The 24,132-nt window shown below is 38.3% G+C and overlaps 1 protein-coding gene across 1 annotated transcript in view; it reads right to left on the bottom strand.

Moving 5' to 3' along the window:
* The window catches only part of OLFM3 (olfactomedin 3), a 54,803-nt gene extending 32,653 nt beyond the window's left edge, over positions 1-22,150 (bottom strand). Inside the window, exon 1 of the mRNA XM_058843250.1 lies at positions 21,844-22,150. Within this exon, the coding sequence (XP_058699233.1) occupies positions 21,844-21,912 (69 nt within the window). The 5' untranslated portion in view covers positions 21,913-22,150. The remainder of the gene's footprint in view (positions 1-21,843) is intronic.
* Between the last annotated feature and the right edge of the window lie 1,982 nt (positions 22,151-24,132).

The raw sequence follows: 24,132 nt of genomic DNA, 5'->3' as shown, positions 1-24,132 counted from the left end.
TTTGTTGTTGTTGTTTTTTAATGTGGCATCTAATGAAGAAAAAAGAAGAAATACACTCTCTAGTATGAAAATGTGGCTGCTGCAGGGAAACACCTCCTGTCTGTGTTCCTACTTCTCGTAAGCCCTCGCAGTCAAGGGGGAAAGCAGGCAGGTACATTAATGCGGGATTTTAACGGGAGACCATCAGGAATAACAGGAAATGCCTAACAAACAGGCAGTAACAGACAATTTTTCAGTAGAAATAAACCACAAGAAACCAAGCAGTAGTTTGTTGCAGTTTTCATCTACTTTAGACTGTTTAGGAAATGGATTTCTGCAGGTCTTACATCTGATGCAAGGGATGGCAACTTTAGCCTGAAGACTGTTAATAATACTTTCCTAAATTATCCCTGTTGGGAGATCTTTTTGTTTTACTACCACACATGTTTTACAAATAATACAAGTCATTTCCTGAAGGGTACTTCAACAAAACTCAACTTGAATTTATACCACATTTTCCTGGAAGGATTTAAGGGGACTTTTAAAATAAAGTGCTAGGTTTTAGCTCTGGAGTAACTTAATTACATGAAAGTCACTCTGCAGACAGTTTTTGCTCATTATAGTCAAAATCAGTTGAAAGGTTGAGCGTGACTTGCATGATTTACACCAGAGCTCTATCACAATACTCGTGATTTGGATAGATCACATTGCTCTGGACTGGGAGATTTTTAATACATTGTACAGTGAACTCAGGATACAGAAAAGTTCATGAGTTAAAGGGAAACTCAGTACATAAAGTTTGTGACATGCTCACTTTTCATCCATAGTATGAATGAAAAATATTCTGATGAAATTAAAATATTAAATTTATCATTGGGCATTTTATTATGTGACTGATATAAAAAAGAAATGTTTTGGAAAGCTTCCTTTTAATCAGTTATTAATAGGTGAAAAACAAATCCTTAGGTTGTAAATGACTTTTTGATTCTCAGAAACTTGTCAATCAAATAATTTTACATAAATTCAATGGCATATTAGTAAGAAGAATAGATATTTTCGGCTAAGCAACAAATTCTTTTTCAAAGCATTTAGAATAAATATCAGCTTAGGCACTTTATTCTTTGGAAAAATTGATAGAGACCTTAAAGACATTTATTTTGTTGCTTGTCACATTACTTATAAACCACAGTCAATAGGTATGCTCCAGTGCCTGGAAAGCAGGCTACACAAACACACCTAAATGGGGACATTCAAGCAATCTTCTTTTATACTGAATTCTACCCTCATGTTTTGCTGCTGGCAGTCTTTCATGTTTGTTTATTGTTAAGTTACATGTCTGAGCTATATAGAAACTGTTTTCAGGTCTTGTGTATTTTTGATTCTTCGCAACTCCTGGTTTTGGTTTCTTAAGCCATATAAATTGCTTATTTTTTCCCTTAGCAAACTATTTTCTCTATCTGTTGGTTCAGTAAATGATACAACTTCCTACTAATTTTACCTGGCTCATATACATACGTGAACCTAGAACACTTCCTTAATGTGTATTAGTTTTCTGTGCTACAGTTTGCTTTCTGGGATTAGAACAATTGAGTTCAGATGAGATTCACAGGACCTCTTTGCAGAACTCTGGCTCCAGGTTTCCATCCTCCCTTGCAGGGTCAAAGACTCTCCTAGGAGCTGGAGCTTGAGGGTACCTGTATTAAGTAACTGAGGTATCAGTTTGTAGACTTAGCTTTGCTAAATCCTACTAGTATGATAAGCCTTTTTAGTTTGGACTTTCCTTGTTGTTCCTTGAGGATATAATTAATTACCTATAAATAAATTTTTGACTGTGCACTATGTGTAGATCAGATAGGAAAACACAAAATAGTATCAAGGAACAATCAGTGTTCCTTGAAGACTTTAATTTCTGCTATGAATTCCCAGATGTACAGGAAATGTCACAGCTTTTAAATCCCTTGAGATGATCATCAGTCTCAGAGACAGAATATATTGGATTTGGAAATATTTCTTTCAAAATGTAACAAGATCAGGTAATACACCAGAGCAAGGCGGCAGAATGGAGGAGATAAAAACACTGGTTTACAAAGCAGATGAGACTTCAGCTTTTACCTCAGTAGCATTGTGCTCTAGAGATAAAGCTGGAAAGCCAAGGTTGAATGTATAATGTAAAAGCTATCTAGATACAAATGTCATTTATTGTTTTTATTCTTTCTCTTTTCACTTTGAGTCTTGGAGGAATTAGTGTTTAATTTGGAAGATATTGTTCCTGCATTGCTGCAAGTTTATGTTGTGCTGGACTTGGCAAGGATACTAGAATATAATTAAATCAGTATAGGAATGAAGGTTGGGAATCAGTAGTTGCAAGAGAAAAAAACCTGTAAAATCTCTTGCTTTGACTCAAAAGTGAGGTATCAGAAGTCAGATACATTAAGCAGAGAGCAAATGAAGTCTCTAATGCAGCTTGCTTGGCAGTCAAAAGAATGCTATTATAATAGCTTTTTAGTGGAGTGGAAATATCCAATTTCCCCAAAGACCAATCTGGCTTAGCAGTGCAGACTTTCTGACTTCATATTCTAATGCTTACTTCACAAGATGCCCCATTTCTCCTTATGTAATGAATTGGAAACATTGTTTCAGAGCACAAAGTGCAAGTGCTGCTCCATTGGATAAAAGAATTCTCAAGGAACTTTATGAATAATAAAAAAGAGAAAACTGGCCCTACAGTCTTCACGTGAAAAATTTCAAATTTTAAATATTAGATGCCTCTAGAGATGATAATCAAATATTTTTATCTCTAAGACAATCTGAGGAAAATAGTGTGGCTGATATGACAATACAGACCCTTTAAAAATGCAATAGAAACTGAAAGGGCTGACAGTTGGAACATCAGTATCTTGGAAAAGCACCCCCAAATAAGAACGTGCTTTATCAGATGTTGAAGAGCTGATTATATTCCAAATTACTTAACACTTTTACTTACGCCAAAGGCAGAAGAACTGCAACCCAACTGTAACACTGTACACTGCTTTATGCATTCTGCATGTAATCATCAGGATAAAAGCCTTTCAGCATTCTATACAGACAGTTACATTGCTGCATGAAGTCTGTCTTCAGTAATTATAAAGAATCTAAGGCAATTCACAGTCTGTATTTATATTGTAATTTAAGCCTTCTGGGTTGGCAAATAGCTGTCTGCAATCTATTGTACGAGAGGAAAAAAGAAAAGAAATACTTCACATGCTAATATAAGATTAAAAAAAAAGCAGGGGAGAAGAATGCAAATAAAAATAACAGATTAAATCAACAAGATAATATTCTTTATTCCTTATTCTACATGACCCTTCCTTAAGACTTTTCCTCAGTCTAGTATGGTGCTCCAACTGGATAATACATGTACAGTCTGCCAAAGAAAACTACTGCAGCTGAAAACTGAGCTCTTTCACGGAGCAGGACGGAAGTATAAGAGTGAAGGCTGACCAAGATCAAGAAACAGGAGCTTTCTGATTCGTGTTAGGATGCCTTGGGACTCTCTAGCTGTCCTGCAGTGCCTGGAAAGGGATGGCTGAGCGTGAAGAGCTCTGTGGATCACATGACTCTCTCGTTCACTGACTTCTGGCATTTGTTGGCACCACAGGCTGCACTCAGCTCTGGCTCCTGCTGCAATAAGCATGGAATCCTGGCAATGCCAAGGCTGCAGTAGCAAGTGGTTTATGACCCTGTCAGTCCTCCTCTGGTGTTTTTACTGGACACATGTCAGAAAGGCAAACCTGTAATCTTTAGGAAAATGCAGCAGAAATGCCAGGCTCTAGTACTGAGATACAAATATAAGGGAAAAGGACTGGTGTGTTATCATCTCTCCCAAGTTCCTTATCAACAGTAAAGGAGTGAGCACATATCACTAAAAATCTTGTGTACAGTGGTGCTTTTTGATGGTTTTTATTCCATGCATGGAAGAATCACACTACTCTAGACTGATTTAGTTTTACTGAAGCACAAAGGAATGTAAAGATGAATAAAATTTTTTATGGCTCAGTGAAGCATCTATAGTTCTAATCAACAACTGGAGAGATTTTTCTGTATTAATTATTTAGTCCCTGAAATTAGGAGAGAAAGCATCATATTTCACCTTATGGAAACTTACTGATTGTTATTTCAGCACTTATTTTTGCTTACTTGTGATACAGATTCATGGATATCCTATAACTAAAGGAATATGCGTAAGACTCTGAACATGGGTTCTGCTTCTGCTCTTGAAGTAATATGCAAATTACCAGTTACTCTTTGGAAAGAACACTTAGATTTGAGGAACTTGTACTGCAGCTTTTTAGAGTTTTATAAAATATAATATGAATTTATAAAACTGTTTTTACTTTCCATCAATTAGTACATTGCTACTTGCAATGTTACATGACCAAGTATCATTGACCTCACAGGTATCTGTGTTTTAGTGCATTTCTGAAACAGGAGACCAAGGTAAACCTTTTCAGGCAGTCTGTCCTGTGCTGTACTAAAGAGAAGAGCACTTCCAGAGGACAGCAACACACCTGCTTTCTAAACCCAGACCATGCACCGTGCTGAAGGATGGAGGCTCAGGTTGTTTAAATACAAGCAGCATCCTGTTGGTTGAAATAGAAGGACTCTAAGAAACTTTCCTAGGAAACCAGGGTAAAGTCCCTTCTTTGGACCACATTTTTAAAAGTCACAATGTAAATTACTATCTTTTGTAACTGAGACAACACTAACAAAGGAGTTAATGAACTGGAAGTGATGTAAAGCCTAAAGGGGAACATAAGGAACGCCAGATATCTTTAGAGTAACATTCTTGAACTGCAGGCCGCATATTATTTTTGCCATCTGATCAAGCACTAACTTGATCAACTGTTTTCCTTTCTTTTCCATAGCTCAGTATTTAAATCTACTCAATCACACCCACACATTCCATCAGCCAGCTCCACACATAGTTACATAGTTACAAAGTTAGGAGTGAAAACTCTAATGCTCACACAATTAATTCACTGATTTTGAAGACTTTAGAGCAAAAAGGGAAGATCTGCATGGCCTGAAGTCAGTTTGAGACAAATGTGTTCATTTCACTTTTGAGAAAATGCTCTTATGACATCATCTATCAGCATAAAGCACTGAAATTTTGGCTGTACTTCTAGGATGATGCAGGGCTAAGAGCTTATGATTCAAGTATGTTAAATTGTTCTGTTTTGGAGGAATGGATTAAAGGTATTTTGAAGCTTCTGTTTCTTGTTTATCTTCTGTGATTTTGTGAGTGTTCTGATGGAGGTAGGGAGCACAAGATTTGTTTCTGGGTGGAGGGAGTGAACTGGAAAGGAGAAAAATTTCTGAAGTACCTATGAGACTTTTTTGCTTTTCATTTGAGATTAAAGTCAGGGGATAGGATCCCAAACAACACCATTAAAATGAGCAATGTTTTTACAGGGCAGCAGACAGACAGAAAATGAGCTCTTCTGAGCTGACAAGAAACCAAAGCTAATGTCAGAAACTACTGATTAGGCTCTGGTCCACTAAAAGCAGTCAAACAGAACAATTGTGGGATCTTAGCATAGATAAGGTAGCTGTGCCTCTTTAAATCAGTAGTTTAAGGTTAGAATATTTTTTAAGACACTTTCATTTACATCTTTTCTATGTGTTTGTATGTGAGCTCAGACTATGAAGTGAGGAGAAGGCATAATGAAGGTTAATGGAACTCTCGGGTTCATGCAATTCACATGAATTAGAAATAATTTACTAAGAGGAGGCTCACCAAAATCAAATCTAAAAATACTTCATGCAGAGTTCACAACAGACTAAATACCACTTCTAAACAGCTGCAATGTACTTTTGCCAAAATGAGATAAAATAAATGCCAAGTAAGTGTCAGAGTGAACAAAGGAAGGGTCCCTCCTGTGTCCCTTTACAAATACTTTTTCTTCCACATCATTCCTTTTGTAAATGGAGAAGGAATAAGAATGGAAAGAACAAGAAACATTAAAAACCAAAGTGAGCCCTGGACCAGTCTTTCCCTCCTTTCAATGGTATATACTCCTGAAATCTCATAATCTGAAGTCAAGCACAACAAACATCATCCCTTCTCTTATTTTGGTAAACACTTGGAAGCATTATGAACTCAGCATCATATTGTGAGATCAGCTGTGTGACTCCTGCAGTAGAACGAGTCCTGTTCTTTTGTTCTTCCCACAAGGAGCTATAGAGAATTTCAGAATAGGGAGGAATACAAAACCAAATCTCTTCCCAAGACAATATGCCATTGCAAATTAGGCAGTGTGACAAGAATAGTAAATACTTTCTTTTATTAACAGCAATCATTAACATCTTTGGGATTAAAGGGGAAACAATTCTTTCTTTGTGCTGTTCATATAATAGTAAACCAATCTGATGATCATTGAGAATTGTATCCCCAGGGCATCATTTGGAAACGATATAGTTTCCAAAGGCTTTCTTTACAATTTTATAAAGAGAGAAAGAACGTCTCACTTCATCTGGAAATGAGTTGTACTCTACATGCTAGAAAAGCTTGAAGGTTTTGAAACACAATTTTCATTAAGGACAAGGGACCAACTTGTGTCACTTGGCAAATAATTCTACTGCACTTTCATCTTTTCAGGTTCAGTCAGTAAAGAGTAGCACAGGAGCTTCTCAAAGGGAGTCCACAAAACTGCTTCATAAGGGCTCATCTGAGGTTATCCAAGCTTGGGTTCTTTGGTCAATCAAATTTGAATTCACAGAAAGTATTTAAGTCTGGAACAAGTCTGACTGAGTTATTTACCATTTCACTGTGTGTCAAATTTCTCCTTAATTTCTCTTTGATTATAATAATACTGATTTTAATTTTGACAGAGAATTTAACCTAAGGATGTCATAATATTTTAACATGTTCAGTCCACCCTAGCAACAAAGAGGAATTCTAAAATCCTGTTACTTTCCACGTGATATGAAGAATGTGTGTTCTTGTCAGATATGAACCTACAGTTAAATTGCTAAAACCCTGGAGTGACAGTGAGGGAGGTAGAAGCGACCACCTCTATTGATTGTAATTGAATACACTGGTGGTGAAATCTAGCCCGTGAGGTGCAGATTTGGTATAATTAAAATATAACTTGTGTACAAGGAAGTAGCACATTTATATGCTATTTCACAATGCATAGAGAATATAAATGCATGTGTGAGACAACATCACATATAAATGCACTTTTTTTCTAGATTGAATACAATAAATACTAAACACTAGGTAACAACATATTCTCTCACCATTACACAGGGTAATCATATATTAATAATGTGAAGCAACTGTTATTCAGAGCTAAATCCCTAAATTCGTATTCAGGCAGGATAAGGAAGAATTTTGTTCCATATTGCCTCTTTACTAAACCTAATTACTTGGTTACAAGTGTGCATGGTAAAAGAAATTGTTTGTTACTGTGCCGAGTAACCATTCTCTTTTTCACACTCTGCTATTGCACTGTTCTCAAATTGGTCCCTGAAAATTGAGCTGAAAAAACCCCCTGGAAGCGTGAATTCAAACTACCATATCTGTGTTTTGTAGATATCCAGTCCTGGTGTTAGCAAAAAATGAAACAGCATCTGAATGATAACTAATAGAAAAATGATGAGCAATGAGCAAAATCCTTACTGAATATAAATGATGTTTACTTCCATAAACATTTCTGAGTATGAAAGGCAATTCAGAGTGTACTTTAAGGTGGTTGCTAGTGATGACTAAGAATTAAATGTCACTGTGTTATGCAAGTGTATCTGTCTTCTCAAGAATTATAGAGGCACATTGTGTCCTCTGTTATCTAGGACTAACCCTGAAGTCACTGTCTTCAGTATGGTACCTAGTTTACACCAGTAAGGATATCAAAATTTTGTTCTCTGGAAATTGCTTTTGCTCATTGGTTCACCACACAAATAGAATGAAGACACTCAGGATTATTTTCTTCTCTTTTGAAACATAAAAAACAAGTAACTATTGTTTAGGGTGGAAAAAATCTTTATACGTGCCAAATCAACTCAGAGTAATCTGTAATAGTGGATGTGTTTGCTGGAGTATGTTGGTTTATTTGAATATTAAGGTTTTAACAGAATGAAATATTTATGGAATTTTATTTAGCTAATGATGAACAGGGAGTAAATAGCAGCATGACTTTCTTTGTTAAAAAGGTTTCAAGGAGAGGAGAAAAGGCAATTAAGAATTCCACTACACAGAAACCAGACTTCTTTTCAGCACTAGAATGGGTCCTGACTCAGCTGGACTTCTCTGAGAACCTCTGGTGACAGAAATGATGCAAAAAATATCTTGTTATTTCAGCTTAGGATTCCTTTAGTGAGGAGGAGGGAAGGAAGAAAATGAGGTCAAGGATATTAAATAATAGTGGCCAGATTTTGTCTTATCTAACTTTTTAGGGCTGTGCTGATCTCAAGCCCAGGCACAGCCAGTAATTACTGGCTTGGTGATGGCAGGAGCACTCTAGACTCAGCAACACCACAAAATTACACCTTGGAATTTAGTTAGGGTCAGATCTTCAACTGGAACAACTTGTTTGACTTCTGACAGTGCACAGGGGCTGCAGCATCTCTCAATTAGAAACAGAGACCATGGATAAGGCCATAAGTCAATCCACAGCCTTTGCCACTGTTTTCCTGCTGCAGTGCAGGTAGTGTTTGCAACTAGTTTGTGCAGAAACACTGGCCTAGGGCTCCTAACACATTTTAATTGTACCTCCAACACATTCTCTTTCCAGCTACAGAATAAGGAAATCTTTTGTCTTGAGAGTGTACTATATTAGTCCCTTGTGAATCCCACAAAAACAGTCACGTTGTTTGCTCTGCTTAAGTCTTTCTCATATGGAAGATTTCTTTTATTTCTTCTGCAGTAATGTATGATATCCTCAAAAGACAGAACTCTGGACAGAAACAAAACAGGATGGCTTAGCAGTTTCCAGAAACACAGTAAGAGACAGTACAGTTCAAAGCAAATTCACACACTGAATCCATTCATAATTGCACATTCACAGCAGGCCTCCAGAACAGCAGCAGTGGAATGTGTTAGGCTCTATCTTACTCTTCTCTGAAGTGCTGAGAGCCCCATTGCATAGTTAAAAATAGACTGCACTGCATTCTCAATAATAAGGCTAAGCAGATAATTTGATCTAAACAATTTAACAAAATTAGCTTTCTCTTTTACTAGAATCAGTCTACAAAGAGTGCTATTTTCAGCAACATTTCTATAAATAATTCCTAGTGCACAGCTATTTTATGAATAATTCACAAATCTGACTTCTAAAATTTGAGCAACTGCGGATTGACAAGCCATAAATACATTGGTATTTCTTAAGTGAGTATACAAAATTTGTTATCTTACACAAATGAAAGTACAAATTATAAATGTGTATTCAAAATTACAGTATTCTAACATTCTGCCTTGTCACTGGTTTTGCCTGATAGGAAAGTAGTACAAACAATTTTTAGCCTACATTTGTTTAAAAACTGGAGTAACTATTTGTGGAAGATTTTAATATTTTCTTCATAGGCACCTTGCACTGATGTGCTTGTCCACAATAATCTTCTGTCCACATGATCTCTGATGGGCACAGGCCTGCTGACCCAGCCAAAGGTATGGAAACATTATAACTCACACATGATGGATGGGCAGAGGGAGGTATAGCCAGAGGCCTTTCTTCAGGCACTCAGCAGTGTATTTTTTAATGAAATATATCACAGTCACAATCTACTTGGATACTATTAGGCTTATTTTTATTAATAGGTGAGTGCTTTTATTGTCTTCAGGTATTAGCAAATTCTTTCAGATATTTCCATTTTCAGTGTTTCCAGGCTGTTCCCAGTAGAATTATTTATTTTAACCTCACATTGTATCATTTGGATTTCTTGTTATCTTCCCTTTCTATGCCTATTACCATTTTTCAGAGTACCTAATACATTCTTCAAAATGTATCCACTATTTAGCTTATTACTTTCATCCTTTTTTTAATCACAGACTCAGTTTCACAGCCTGTTCATTTGAGGTAGATTTTACATTTTTATCCTGTAAGGCTTGTGTAAGACCTTTGCATTTTTATAATGTATATATTGTTCTAAATGGCACAATTCAAACCAAATAATTTTGGTGCCTTGTGACAACAGCTGTTGTCTCAAGGGACACAGTGCAGGTGGTCTTGCATATAGCTTTGAGTTGGATTTAGAGCTCACTTTTCAGTGTCAGCAGTGGCATAGCCTGCATCCACAGTCAGGCATTTGTTTTGAATTTCCCATTACTTTCAGTGTTATCTTTGGTCTTTCAGTCAGTGACTCCTCAAGGAAGTTGATCTCCAAGTAGAATCGTGTAATGAATGGCCGCCGTGGTACTCATACACACTGTGGAATCAGCCTTGTCACTCTGTCAGGCAAGAATTCCCCCAGCATCAGTGTCTGTGGGTCTGAGCACACTGGTCCTAATGAAAACAGAAGTGCAAAGCCCTACTGACTGGAAATGGGGAGGACATGCTCTGTTGTGAAGATGTCTCTAAGAAGATGTTGCCAGCTTTAAAATGTTCGGAATTCAAAGAGTTCAGTGGAAAATGCAGAGATTCTGAAGTCATATGACTGATCCCCAAATATGACTTGGCTGACTGGATATTATTTTCAAAATAAAATTAAAATAACCAAGTAGATTATTAAAAATATTTCCTTACCTAATGTTTAAGTTGATGGTGGTAGGTGGGCTGATCATTAATTCCTCACATTACAGTCAGTACTTTATTCAAACAGACTTGTGTTATATAAGGCCTTCCCAAAATAAGAAATATCTAAAATGGCTCCTTAAGGCTGTGGTAGGGTCTTTACCCTCCCTGCCTCCACATCCCACCCTGCCCAATGCCTGACATGAAGCATTGTAATTAAGCTGATACTAATTGGAGTAACTGATCCAGAATTTGGATATGTGCCCTTGGAAGGATAGCTGAAAGGGAAGGATAGCTGAAAGTCTTTCCAGTCCAATAAACAAGTCACTAGATCTGTCTGTTAAATGCTTTTAAGTAAAATCAAACATATATGAGGTACAAACCATAATCATGTGAGTTGTTGTAAGTCTGGGTTATTTTTCCTAGGTAAACAATGAATTAGGCTTGGCATTCTTGGCATCTTATTTGTACCTCAGAGGAATTAAGATCACTTATTATTAAAGAAAATAAAAGTAACAAAATTCAGCATATGAAATAATACAGAAGGAATCTGTCAAAACTTAGAAAAACTCTTAATCTTTCAAAGCCAAAAAGTATCAAAAAGATTCCTGGAAAAAGAAGCCATCCTCTAAAGAAAACTGAATGGCAAATGCAAACCCCTAGCTGTTAGGGGGATCTCTAAGGGACATGTCTAGTCAGAAAGCATTCCAAGATTGCAAATAAGAAGTGTGTGGGTACAGAATAATAATCAGCATTTTGGAGAGAGAAAAAAGTAGAAGCCTAAGGACCTTGGTATTAAATTAGCTAATGATAGCAGATTTTTTGCAGAGGAAGCAGAAATACTAGAATAGAAAAAAATATCCCATTTATTAGTTTCAAAAAATCTGCCTCAGTTTGGGAAACTAATGATGACATAATACAGTAAGTCATTAGAACTTAAGACATTTGACAATGGATAAACAAAGAGTGATAATTCAACACAAAAATATTTGCCTAAAAGAATAGTTTCTGAAGGTAGGGGCCTAGAGAGACTAGAAAGTGAGAAGGTAACATTAGTCATTCTTAAGTATTAGATGCTACTAAAACCAGAAAATCATAAAATATAAGTAGCATATATCCAAGAATGCTAATGAGAACAGGAATGTGACTGTTGGACGATACCTAATTGCATGTGGTTTGGGAAAATTCTGAAGAAGAAAAGATGCAGTTTTGTGTCTGTTTAACAGAACTGGGCAGTTAGGGCTTATGAGGCATATTTTTCCGTAATCAGCATCACTCTTACCATCCATTTAGAAAGTGATTTGGGGAACCACATGAGAAAACATGAATTGCTTTCAGGGTCTCAACAAGGGTCATGTCCCTTGTAAAGACATGGACCCACTGTCCTAATCAGTCTTAAACTTACTTAATTTCTGAGCTATTTCTAAATGGAATAGAACTACTAGCAACAGTGATTAATTTTATTCCTGAAAACACCAGTGAATGTAATATGAATGCAAATAGCACCTCGGTAAATTTTTGCTTATAAACAACAGTGGCAATCTTAGCCATTAGTGTAGCTTGCACGCTTGACAAATCTCGACCTGGGAAAATTTGAATACTTCAACTACTGCCAGTGTTACATATCTGTGAAAATCCCTTTTCCTTCATTTTCTCAGAAAATTAAAATTCCAAGCTCTCGGTATGGCCTGGTGGTTTCTTGTACAGTGGCCTTATCAGAGACACCAGGGAAGCCTCATGTCATTCCTTCTTCTTTTTGTTTTGAAATCTCCAAAGGAAGACTTTTTCTTCACTTCTCATTCAGGCTGGAAGAAACTTAAATGGAGCAAACACAGTCCTTCTCCTTGTGCATCATATCCTCCAGGATAATTTTACTGCCTAATCTGACAAGCAGAAGAACAGATCTGCCTGTACATCCATCCACACACAGATGATGTTGAAGGAATTGGAAGAACAGATGAGTGGCATTTGTGGTCATCCTCGTGTGCTGCTCTCCAAAGCTCAGAGCAGGAGAAGGAAGAGGGGGAAAGCTTCATTGACTGAAGTATAAACAAAGGTATTTTGGGGACAAGAAACTACTTCTCTGCCTGCTCTAAAATTGGAAAATCTAGTCCCTGGTGGTGCTCACAAAACCAAGTTATTGCTTCATTAAATACTTTTAATGATGATTGAGTGTTTAGCCAATAAAGTTTTTCTTCTGAGTGCTTGAGATTAGAAAGACCACTTGTCTCTAAAAAAGATAAACACCATGGTCTAAATAAATGGGGCATTCTGAGAACATTGATTCGGTAAATACTTCCATTAAAAATTTTATTCAGATGCATGCTTTTTATCATTGACATGTAAGAGGGGAACTATATATGTGTGTGTGTGTGTGTGTGTGTGTGTGTGTTTGTGTAGGCTAAAGTTGTATTTTGCTGTTTGAAAGAACGGAAGGAACATTGCTGCTGTTGTGAGATCTTACAGAATGGGAACAGCAACATCCACTCCAGGTAAGGATAACAGCAACCATCTAAAGCAGGGTACCATATGTAAATGCAAGTCCAGAACCCATAACTTTGGATACGCTTATTTTATTCTATCACCATAGTGAAGATATTCACATTCACTGATTTTAACTTCAGCAGCAGACTATTTCTACGAAAATGCAAGTCCAGAGGGCAAAGATCAGCAAAAAACAACTACAGCACAGAAATCTGAGCTTCTTGAATTGCACTGGACAGACTGCTGATCACAGCAAGATGTATGGAAAGGAAACAAGGTAGAAATATATATCTGTATCATCAGCTAATATGGAAGTATTTATTTTAGCAACGTCTGCACAACTGGTATAGCAGAAGGTCATTAAAAATTATTTTTATAAAATTTCTCTTGAAAAATATTAGAATGCAAATCAGCTATTTAACCTTGTATGCATCACAGCTGACAGATTTTTCGATGTCATAAGTGAACCTATTACATCAAAGAATGTAGGATTATGTGATGCATATGTAACTTCAGGTGTTTTAAATGAAAATTCAGTAGAAGGGTAAAGACATAGCCACTCCTACTATTTACATGCCCTTCTACCTTAGAGGAACTTGTTTTATTCTTTGCATCTTTGCATACACTAGTTTCAGTGTATTTTTCAGGGCCAGCTTCCAGTGTATTCATCTGCCTTTCCAGCTACATTTTTGCATATCTAGTTTAACTGCACGTGTTACTATATGTACATACTGTTGAGCTTGTTGAATAGTAAAGTCCGTATGATTTTAATATCAACATATTAATCACAAAGAAAAGCAAGAGCACTTGCAAAATTTTAGTTGGAGACTGAGGAGGTATCTAGAACTCAGTAAATTCCTGCTTGTTATGTGGCAAACAGAGGTAACAGTAGGATTAGCCTCTAGGTTAGAGTCAGAAGTAAGTTTGAGGCTTTAAAAAGTCAGAAATGCAGGAGACCATCCTCTTTGCTTGTGGCTAAAGCTGATTCTCATGGGAGATTGCTAACATGTTTTTAGTTTTTTGATAGTTGTGCATGTATTCAGAGACAGGACAAAAAGCAGGTCAGCAGCAATCTTTGTATTTAGGCAACTCTGCTATATTCTTCTATATATTCTTCTATATATTCCTCTGCAACTCTTCTATATTCTTTATTCAGGTATAAAGAATATTCTATATTCTTTATGCAGGTGCCCAGAAACAACTGTGATCACAGCAAACAATATTGATCTGAGATCTCATTATAAATGCAAACCTGTCACCCACTTGGTTTCAGAACTAGATCTATGTTTTTTGTGCCATCATCGACTCTGTTTACTGTTGGTTACTCAGTACATTAGTTTGATACAACTACACTGCCTTCTACATATTTTCTTGGGAAAAACATCCCAATGCCATACATTGAAAATGCACAGTCTTACTTTAAGAAGGTAGAATACTTTGAATAATATGTAGAAGGTTATACAAAATGAATACAAGAAAATAATTGTAGTAAGGAGGCTGAGACTGAACAACCATATTTAATATGAGTAAGGAAGGGTGCGATAGGTTTATGTTTATGAGATCTCAGATCAATAATATCTGCTGTCAGCACAAGTATTAATGTATTCTGCTTCTAAATGAAGTTCATATTTGTGTAAATCCAATTTTAAAACTGAGTCCAGTCAAATAGCATTTACAATTTCATACATGGAAAACTTACTTGCTTAGTTGTCTCCTTGAAAGGGACACACTGAAACACATTCTGAAGTATATTCCTCTAGCTGTGATTCTAAGAAAGGAAGTCCATGAACATCTTTATAAACTATTTTTTAATAACATGCCCCAATAATTTAAGAATAATATTCACCATATTATGAATGGCCCTTAATAAGAGAGTTCACTCAGTTCTCGCTGATAATGGAGTTATTTTTTTCCAGTTGTTCTGGTTGCTCCCTTTTGGGTTACTTAAGGAGGGTGCAAACACTGTTTCCCAACAAACAAAACTGTAGCAGTGACTAGGGCTATTTGTGCTCAGAATTTGCTTAGGCTGTTGCTATGCTGACTGATATACGCTTTTCAGTGAAACAAGTAAAGAGAATCATTAAATAACAGTTACAAGGATTTGTTTGGTTAGAAGGCAGTGCAGCAGACAGATGACTGTTCTTCAGGGGAATACAGCATGAAAAACATTGCATTTGTGTTATCTGGGGCTGCTTTAAGTTAGTTACTTAAGTCATTTAAAAGTCTGAAAAAGGCTCAGAAGAGGTCAGAATATTAAAGTTTGTTTAATTCCTCCTGAGGAAAAAAATGTTTTAAATAAAGAGGACTGCATATTTTATGAGTAATTACATAAAATGTTTTTCTTTCTTGTGAAAAGACCTAGCTGCAGAAGCAGCTAGGTAGGAATTTACAAAATGCCATATCCATAGGCCTGGTATTCAATCTTATTTTGGCTATAACTCGAATTCCAATTTAAGACTGTTGACTGACTTATGAAAAATATACTTGGTTGTTTCTTTAGCTTTTCTGATGTGCAAACCTCTATCATGAAGCTGAAGGCAGCATAGCACAGTAGGAAAGTATTCCACCATGAACCTTTCAGTATGCAAATTACTGTGTACACTCCTGTATCCATTGATACAGGTCTCAATGTCAGCTGCTTGTATTACCAGTATTTCATGCTCTGTTTCCTTCCCTAAGCAGGCACACAGTTTTGTGGTGTATTCAGTTAATTGGTATGAATCAGTCCCGCTGTCAGAAAAAGTAGTTATTAGGAAAGCATCTTTAGAAGCTGGCCAGTAAAGATGAAGACTAGAGATCATATAATTTTAGACAACATGCACCTAAGTAGACAAACAGTACTAACCTTTTTTATCGGATACATCAGTTATCTTCCTTTTTATTAAAAAATCTTTTAGTCCTATTCCAAACAGGATGGAATGAAGATAAAACAATCTGTACAGAGGACCTTGTTATTTTGCATTTTGTTTTGTTTAAGACAGAAAATATGAATTCTTCAATTCCAAATAAAACCAAATCTAGAATTTAAAGCCCCTTAATGTCACGAATTAAAACAAAGACAATAAAAATAGTAATGCTTTTGAAATAGTTTCAAGTGTTCTAGTACATAATGCTGCGGATAGAAGGTTAGTTTTCTTTGAGTCGCTAAGGAAAAAATTGGAAGCTGCAGTCCATGCTTACAGTGAAGTGTCATTGAATCTTGGAAGTAATGCTGTAACATAAGAGGTCATGTCCCAGATAAATTTCAAAATACTTTTAATAATAATACATATTGGTACTGTATATCTGGTTTCAAACTGACTTAGAGCACTAAAATCTCTGCTGGCTAGGTTCTTCGGTGGAATGATTAATGTGGATAGAACCATGTGCTCGGGTCACATATCTTGGTTTATAAACACGTGAATAACAGATCTGGTCTGGAATTCTGGTTAAATCCAGGAAGTTCTGAAATTCTGAAAATAAAGTTACTTTTTCACTGTTTCTGAATTCTCACTTACAAGAAGAATTTTGTACTCATACCCAGGCACACAAAGTCTTTGCTTTCTCTAGATTTGGTCCTAGACAAGAAATCTGCTGCCTTGTGGAGTGAGACAGTAGGATAGATTGCTGTTCTAGTGAAAGATGGTCCTTGAGAGGACTTGTTCCACACCCCTGCTGCAAAGATTTACAGAACACTTTTGAATTTTCCCTGGCTTTCAGTCAAGATTCACTAAATGATGCCTAAATGATGCCCTGAATCATTTTTGCCATACTGCAGTCTTGAAAAAGGGGATTTCAGTGCTCCAAATACACTGGACCCTCTCAGAAGAGTCCATGTTCAATTCTTAATAGGTCCCTTATGAATTTCACGTATTCAAATTTGCAATTTTAACACAACTGTGTTAAATCTGCTAAATAGACAGCTAAAAACACCATTTTTAGAGCTGACGTTTCGATAGCTTCAATACTGCATTTCTTGTTCCTGATGGTTACCTTCTCTGCTTCCACCTTTTTCTTCTTTGCAGACTCAGTGAATTTATTCTGTTTCATTGGCTCATGACTTGGCCAAGCATAGAAGAAAGGTGAAAACCTGGTTACCTGAAGGCAGTATGCCTGTACTGGAAAAAAAATTGCTTCCTGTGAGGATACGTTTATCTGTGTATTTGTATTTCTGACATTTTGTATAACATATATAATTGGTTTTGAGGGCATTCAAATAAGTAGAAGTCATAACAGTCATGAGCAACAAAGGAATCAGTTTTTAAACAGAGGAAAAAAAATAAAAGACCTCTTCCCATAGTATCAACAGTTTTAAAAAGCCCTTAAAGACCACGTGTTATCTGATAGTAACAGGGGAGTTAGCAGTCAGGTAGATGTCACTCACATGTGTTTTTGCATATTCTCTTCCAATATCTTAATATATGTTACTTAAATGATGTAGTGAATTCTGTTATTTTATATAATGTAACAGTGGATGTATATAATTGAGTGTAGATAAAGCGGAAATACATGAAGCATCCTTTTTTTTCCAGGACTGAAAGGTTAGAAGGCACTGTATTGATTACTGCAGGGAGAACAAGAAGTGTTAACTACAGTCTTAGATCTTAACATATTGACTGAAGTTACTAGAGTAAAATATCTGGAATGACACCTGGGAGAGAGCCCAGGGCACATTGATAGTAAAAGGATGTTATTCAGTGGCTATGAAGTCACGTTCCTCAGAAATGGGAGAGCAGACACCACATGAGACTTGACCAGTCAGCAATTAATGATTTAAAGCATTCTTAAACCTTGGAGGTTAAATAATTATGAATGATTTTCATACTGACTAACTACTAATACCATAGGAAACAAAGTAAATTAATTTCCAAGTAGGTAATGAGATTTAATTTAGCAGTGTATTGTACTCCTATGAGTCATATTTTCAGTAGAATAGTTTATTGTGGTAACCCTTTGCTGTACATAGTATTCTTATGAATTCTTGCAATAGGGATAAATTAATTTGTATTGCTAACCAGCACTAAAGCAGTGCACTCTTCAAAGTGACAAGTTCTTGAAATCTGGGAAGAATAAAGATTTTAGTGGCTATTTGTATAGTCTGATTATGTGAGAAAATCACAGGTTTTTAAAATCTAGAAACACAGCCATTCCAAAGATGCAAAGTTCAAGCACTCAAAAACAGATGACTGATTTCAAACCAGCTTTTGTTTTTCAATGTTAATATTCCAAACCATCCCTATTATCCCGTGCAATGAATAGAAATCACAGTTCCTTTTTGTGACTGTCCTTAATAATACTGTACTTAATTTCTGTCTGGAATTGTACTTAGCAGTCATTTTCTGAAATATTTTTTTGAAAAATTCAAACAATGAAAAAAAAATAGATGTAGCATATAAAGCCATTATAAAATTTAAAGGCCTAAAGGTCATTAACTGCACTGAAACATGAACATATTTATCAGATCTATTTAGATTTATAAAATTAAACTTACAAAATGCCATCTAGACTTCGAAAAACACTAAGATTGATTTTCATGTGGAGCAGGTTTATCACACTACAAAATGCTTACTTGGTTGTACCACTGTGATTATCAAATGATGGTCAGCAAAGCAACCCTTATAAAAGAAGTCCACTTTACATACTGTGAAGGTCATTACAGAAAACTCCAGGTGGAGAAAAGCAGCACAGAGATGCCATCTAGCAGTAACTCTTAGAAACTTCCTAGTACTGGATAGTTCCTTCTTTCAAGATACTGCACTTATGAGTAGGAGAAAGGAATATTTTCTATCCAAATCCTTTCACTGTAGCTGGCTTTCTGCTGAATGTCTAGCCACCCTGTTGGAAATAAATCTTTAATGAAATATATTATTGTGGATAATATTTTTAATATTTTCCTATGTAAAAACAGAGAAAAAACTAGAATAAAGTAAAAAATATAATATTTAATAAGTATCTTCAATTGAAATTCAGTAATTAGCACTGTGTTAAAATTTATCATGAGTGAGCTGCCTTCCAGTTAGAGAAGAAGTAGAGAAGAATTTCTACAGTTGAACAATAGTTTATATCAAGTTTAAAAGAGAGAATTCAAGAGCATGGGCAATAAATTACTATGATTGAAATAAAATCTTAATGTTTCAGAGATTAGGGAATAAACTATATATACATTTTTGTTACATATGTTACCATAAGATGGCGATACTTAAGCACTTTACTATCAGCAAAGTTGAGCACAACATCTCTGTCTTATAATAAGAGTGCCTGAAGACAGCAGTCTTGACTCAGTGATAGCCTGGTACTAAATTAAAGATTTTTCTTATACCCCAAGGCATTATTTTAAAATAGTTGATCAATAAAATAAATAATTACCTGAAAAATATCTAGGACATGACTAGGAATGTATTGTGTATACCAGAAATATCTATTACGATTCATCTCCATAAGGTAAATAGTTTGTGAGTGTCAAGGGCACATAGAATGCTGTCCTTCTAGGCATGAGCATACTGCATAATTCTTTCTGGAAAAGAAAGAATTTACCAACCCCTTGTTTCCTACAATTAAGTTTGTATCATAGATTTGCTTCCCAACCTGTAGGGCAGGAAATTATTATTCTATTTCAATTTAGCATAAAGCAAGATAAATAATTGAGCACTAGTTCCATTTCCGAAGTGTGTTCAGTCAGAACTTGTATTTTTTTGCTAGAAAAATTTTGTTAAAAATTTTACATATATAATTTTCCACAGTAATATGAAATATATTGTTCATAATCAAAATTAAATTACTGTTTGCCATTTTATGTTTAATGTGGTATAGGATCCACTTGATCTCACTTTTTTGTTATTTATGAAAACCCAATAAGCTCTAATAAAAAACAGATTTCTAATTAAAATGCAATCTTAAGGACTCTTGGGCTTTTTTATTCCTGACCCATGACAAAGTCAAAGGAGCCTGGAAAGAACATCTGATCATCGCTGAAAATGTCACACAGAGTGATAAATAAAAGGCCATTTTCATGCCCTCTGCACAGCATGGCACAGCAAAAAGGGCTAGAAGCAAAGTTTCCAAAGTTCATTTGTGCCATTTCATTCCAGTGCCTCATCCTGTTTTTCAGTGCTGGATGGTGACAGAGACAAAAACTGGAACATTTTTTCCCAGTGATATTTTTGGGTCTGAACTAAAAAAAATTGTTCTGCCAGATCCGTTTGCTTCATTAGCGGTTTTACTCTCCTCTGGACAGAGAATGATATAAATTTGCTTTTCCTGCTTTTATGCAGTCTCTTCAGTAGATCTTGCTAAGTGTAACAGAAGACGGAAAAATAAAGAAAATGAGTCTGTGGAAACCTGTAGTTCTAATGAGCCCATGTGCTTCTGTTCACACAGATGTGAAACTCCCATGTGTGCACTGCCTGATGAGTCTCCTTACAGACACAGCAATACCTCAGACTTTCAAATAACTCTTATTTAATAGAACTGAGTTCTTAGGTAATGTTATTAATCCTTTATCACCTCCTGCTTTTTTAAGTTGTCACTGTATCTTACTTATTGAAAAGCAGTCAGAATACTGCAGCCGTAAATCAAATTTCCACTGAATTGCTTTTTAGGTCCTGTTTTTGTTTTTAAAGAGGAGCATCCCTTCCATATTGTTGGACATTCAGTATATATTTGTATACTTACAGATGAATATCTTTATTTTAAGTTGAAAACCTGCGAGAATGAGCATTGCCTCACATGGTTGTCTGATACCTAACTGGTATCATTAATATGACATTCACCACCATGCAATACAAATTGTGGCAACACGGCACGGAGTGCTGCTGGTAATGGACTGCAATACTACAGCAATGTTTTCTCTTGTCACGTTTTTAGAATGCTCACAGTTAGAAGACTGTATGCCACAAAGAATGACAAATGAGACATGTTCTACATCTGTAAAATACAGCACTACAGACATCTGCAGACCTGGGGGCTTTCAGTCATTACTGCTTGTAAGTGGTAGAGTGCAATTCTGGTTTTTTAAATTACTTAATCTGAAATCCCCTTCACCAGCCAGGCTACATGGCTAAAACCTATTGTTTACTTTCAGAATTATTTCAATTTCAGCCGCGATCTCTTGGTGACTTGAATACGTTTGTAAATAACAGAACTGCAGCAGCCCGAAGCGTGGCTACAGTACTGAATTCAGTGTCTTCACGTGACGCCTCCAGTTTCACTCTAAACAAATTCATTTCCAGTCGGAGGCTGCCGATCCCCGCTTCCAGCGCCTCGCCGCTTCCCCAGAGCTGCTGCAGTCACCGAGCGCTAGAAACGCCTCCTTGGCTGGAGCGGGCTGGATCGCGCTGGACAGCGACCGGGCACGGCAGCCCCGTCCCTCTGCGGCGGCCACAGCTCAGCTCCTGCGAGCGAGGGCTGCCGCCGTGGGCAGCTGCGGGGTGCGGGGGAGCCCTGCCCTGCGCGCCCGCGCCCAGGGCCCCGCTGCACGGCGTCCGCACTGGGCACCGCGCCCCCCTCCCGGGCCGGCAACCGGGGCCGGGGCCAGCCGCTCCCGACGGGAGCTCTCCTCTCCCTCCTGGCTATTCGGACAGCCAAGGACACGCACCCGCCTCCCGCCGGAGCCATCTGGCGCATCGCCCGCTACCGCATACGCCCTGTGCGGGCAGGCTCCGCCGCTGCGAACTTGCGCCCGACCGGCTCCTACCTTGGAGGGATCGAGGCCGGCCAGCAAGGACAGCAGCAGGAGGTTGAGGATGCCGGCGGGCGCCCGCATCCTGATCCCGGGGCTGCCTCTCCGCGCCGCTCCTCTCGGTCATTCACTCCGCTCCCGCCGCAGCGACCGCGCCGGCAGCCGCACTCTCCGCCCGCCCGCCGGAGCCCGAGTGGAGGCGGCAGCGGCAGCCGCCCGGGGGACGCTCATTCCGCGGGCAGCCTCGGCGCGGGGAGGGCGGGCGAGGACGGCGCTGCCCGAGCTGGCGGAGCGGCTCCACGGCCCCGTCCCACCCCGCCCCTCCCCTCCCCCCGGCCAGCCCACCACAAAAGTTTGGGCCCGGGAGACGGCGGAGCCAGCGCGGCTGGACGGGCGCGGGAGCGGGCGGCGGATGTGACATCAGCGCCGGCGGGAGGGCGCGCGGGCGGGGGGCGCGGGGGCTCCGGGCGGCGGCCGCGGGCTGAGGGGAGGCGTGGCCGGGCCGCTGCGGGGTGCGGTGCCCCCTGTGAGGGGCGGCCCCACCGACCCCGCTCCCGTCCGCGGGATAGCGCCTGATCCCGCACCCGGCCGGGGGTCAGCGACTGATCCCGCACCCGGCCGGGGTTTATCGCCCCCAGCAGTGGCCGGCTGAGCGAGGCCCGCTCCTGTGTGGAGCGCAGCCGTAGGCGGGGAGGAGCGGCTCTCCCGAAAGGAGTGCCTGGCACCATGGCAAGGGTGGGTTGATGTGGGGAGCTGCGGAGAGAGGCTTTTCCTCGGGGGAATCCCTTTCACATGTTTAGAAAGTTAAGTCAGGGCTTGACTGAGCTCTGGGGAGAGTAGAGCCACCTATGCTTTCCAGCTGGCCCATGGGCAGTAAGGGACCATCGTGTCTCCGTGGTTTGGCCTGTGAACTGAGGCGGGAAAGCCTGTGCAGGTGCAGGCAGGTGGAGGTCATTTGCTGAGAGGAACCCTTGAAAGCTTTCTCAAAGGCAATCAGGAGTTTCCTTTTCCCATCAGCCAGCATCTTTGCAACAAGACAGCGCTGCTTTGCTAGCCAGGGCTCTGGCTTGGCTGCTGTCCGCCTGTGCAGGTCAGTTTCACAGGACAGGTAGCGATGGTGTTTGGCTTCCTCAGGGATGTGCGTTCAGCACAGCTGAGCTTGGCCCGAGTGTAAATAACAGCATTATCCTGTTAACGTGGGCGAAGCATCTTAATGATTCAGTTATTTTTCCTTAGAAGACTCAAGACCTATGGTCAGGGTAATCTTATTTGTGACACAGTCAAGGTTATTATAAACATGCTTTTTAGCTTTGTATGGTAAAAATGTATTAGCTTTACAGTTGGCAATTTTTTGGTCTTAACCAGGTTCATTGTGTGATTTTTCAGCATCTAGTAGAGAAAGGCCAACGTTGTTATGCCCTTTTTTAGCTGCTGTATAATATTAACAAAGGGAAAAGTGGGCTAAAGATATCCTTAATAAAACAAAACGTAAGTGCTAAAATACCAAACTCCAGACAAAACAAACCCCCAAGTTTGGGAGGGTGTTAGGGGAAATGTGAGCAGAACATGATTTTCTAACTATCTCCAAGTCTACAAGATTGGTGTCATTTGCCTTCAGGAGCTAAGACCACTGCTGAAAGACAAATGGAGCTTGGTGCTTACAGGCTATCTGAGAAGATTGCATAGCCTTGACATAGTGTTCCCAGATCAAAAATGCTGACTTCACCTGTGATTTCCAGTGTTTTATTACATTTTTGAATTGCTTTTAGGATTACAATAACTAGATTTTGTTTTGTGAGTGAATTAAAATGTATGTTTTATGCTAAGATGTCTTAGACACCCCCTTTTCATCAACAGTATCTTTTACTGATACTGCTGATGAAAAGAGATACAGTCTTTCATTTCCTTGCAAGGTAGGTCTACAAATTATGTTTCCTTATGGCATGGAAAGGAAATTATAGATGATTCTTCATTGACATTCCAGGGTCAGCAATGGAAAGAGACTCCCCTCTGATACAGCTGCTTTTGAATTACATTCTACAAGGAAAATATAAAAGACACAGCAAGGAGATTAGTTAATTTTTTTTTCTTTTACCCTTCTGTAGAAAGTATGTAAAAACCCTATTTTGTATTAAATAGCACTAAAAAAATATCAAAGGGGACAGCCACATATATTCATATGAATTCAATGTAAAGTAATGGTTCCATTGCACTGAAAACCTCAGGTTGTCCAAAGGACAGTAAATGGTACTTACAGAATAAATGATTTCATATGAAAGAAGAATGTAGATTCAAAGCCACAAA

Source organism: Poecile atricapillus, chromosome 7 (genome assembly GCF_030490865.1).
Source record: "Poecile atricapillus isolate bPoeAtr1 chromosome 7, bPoeAtr1.hap1, whole genome shotgun sequence".
NCBI classification, from domain to species: domain Eukaryota; kingdom Metazoa; phylum Chordata; class Aves; order Passeriformes; family Paridae; genus Poecile; species Poecile atricapillus.
This window is presented reverse-complemented; position numbering and strand designations above follow the sequence as displayed.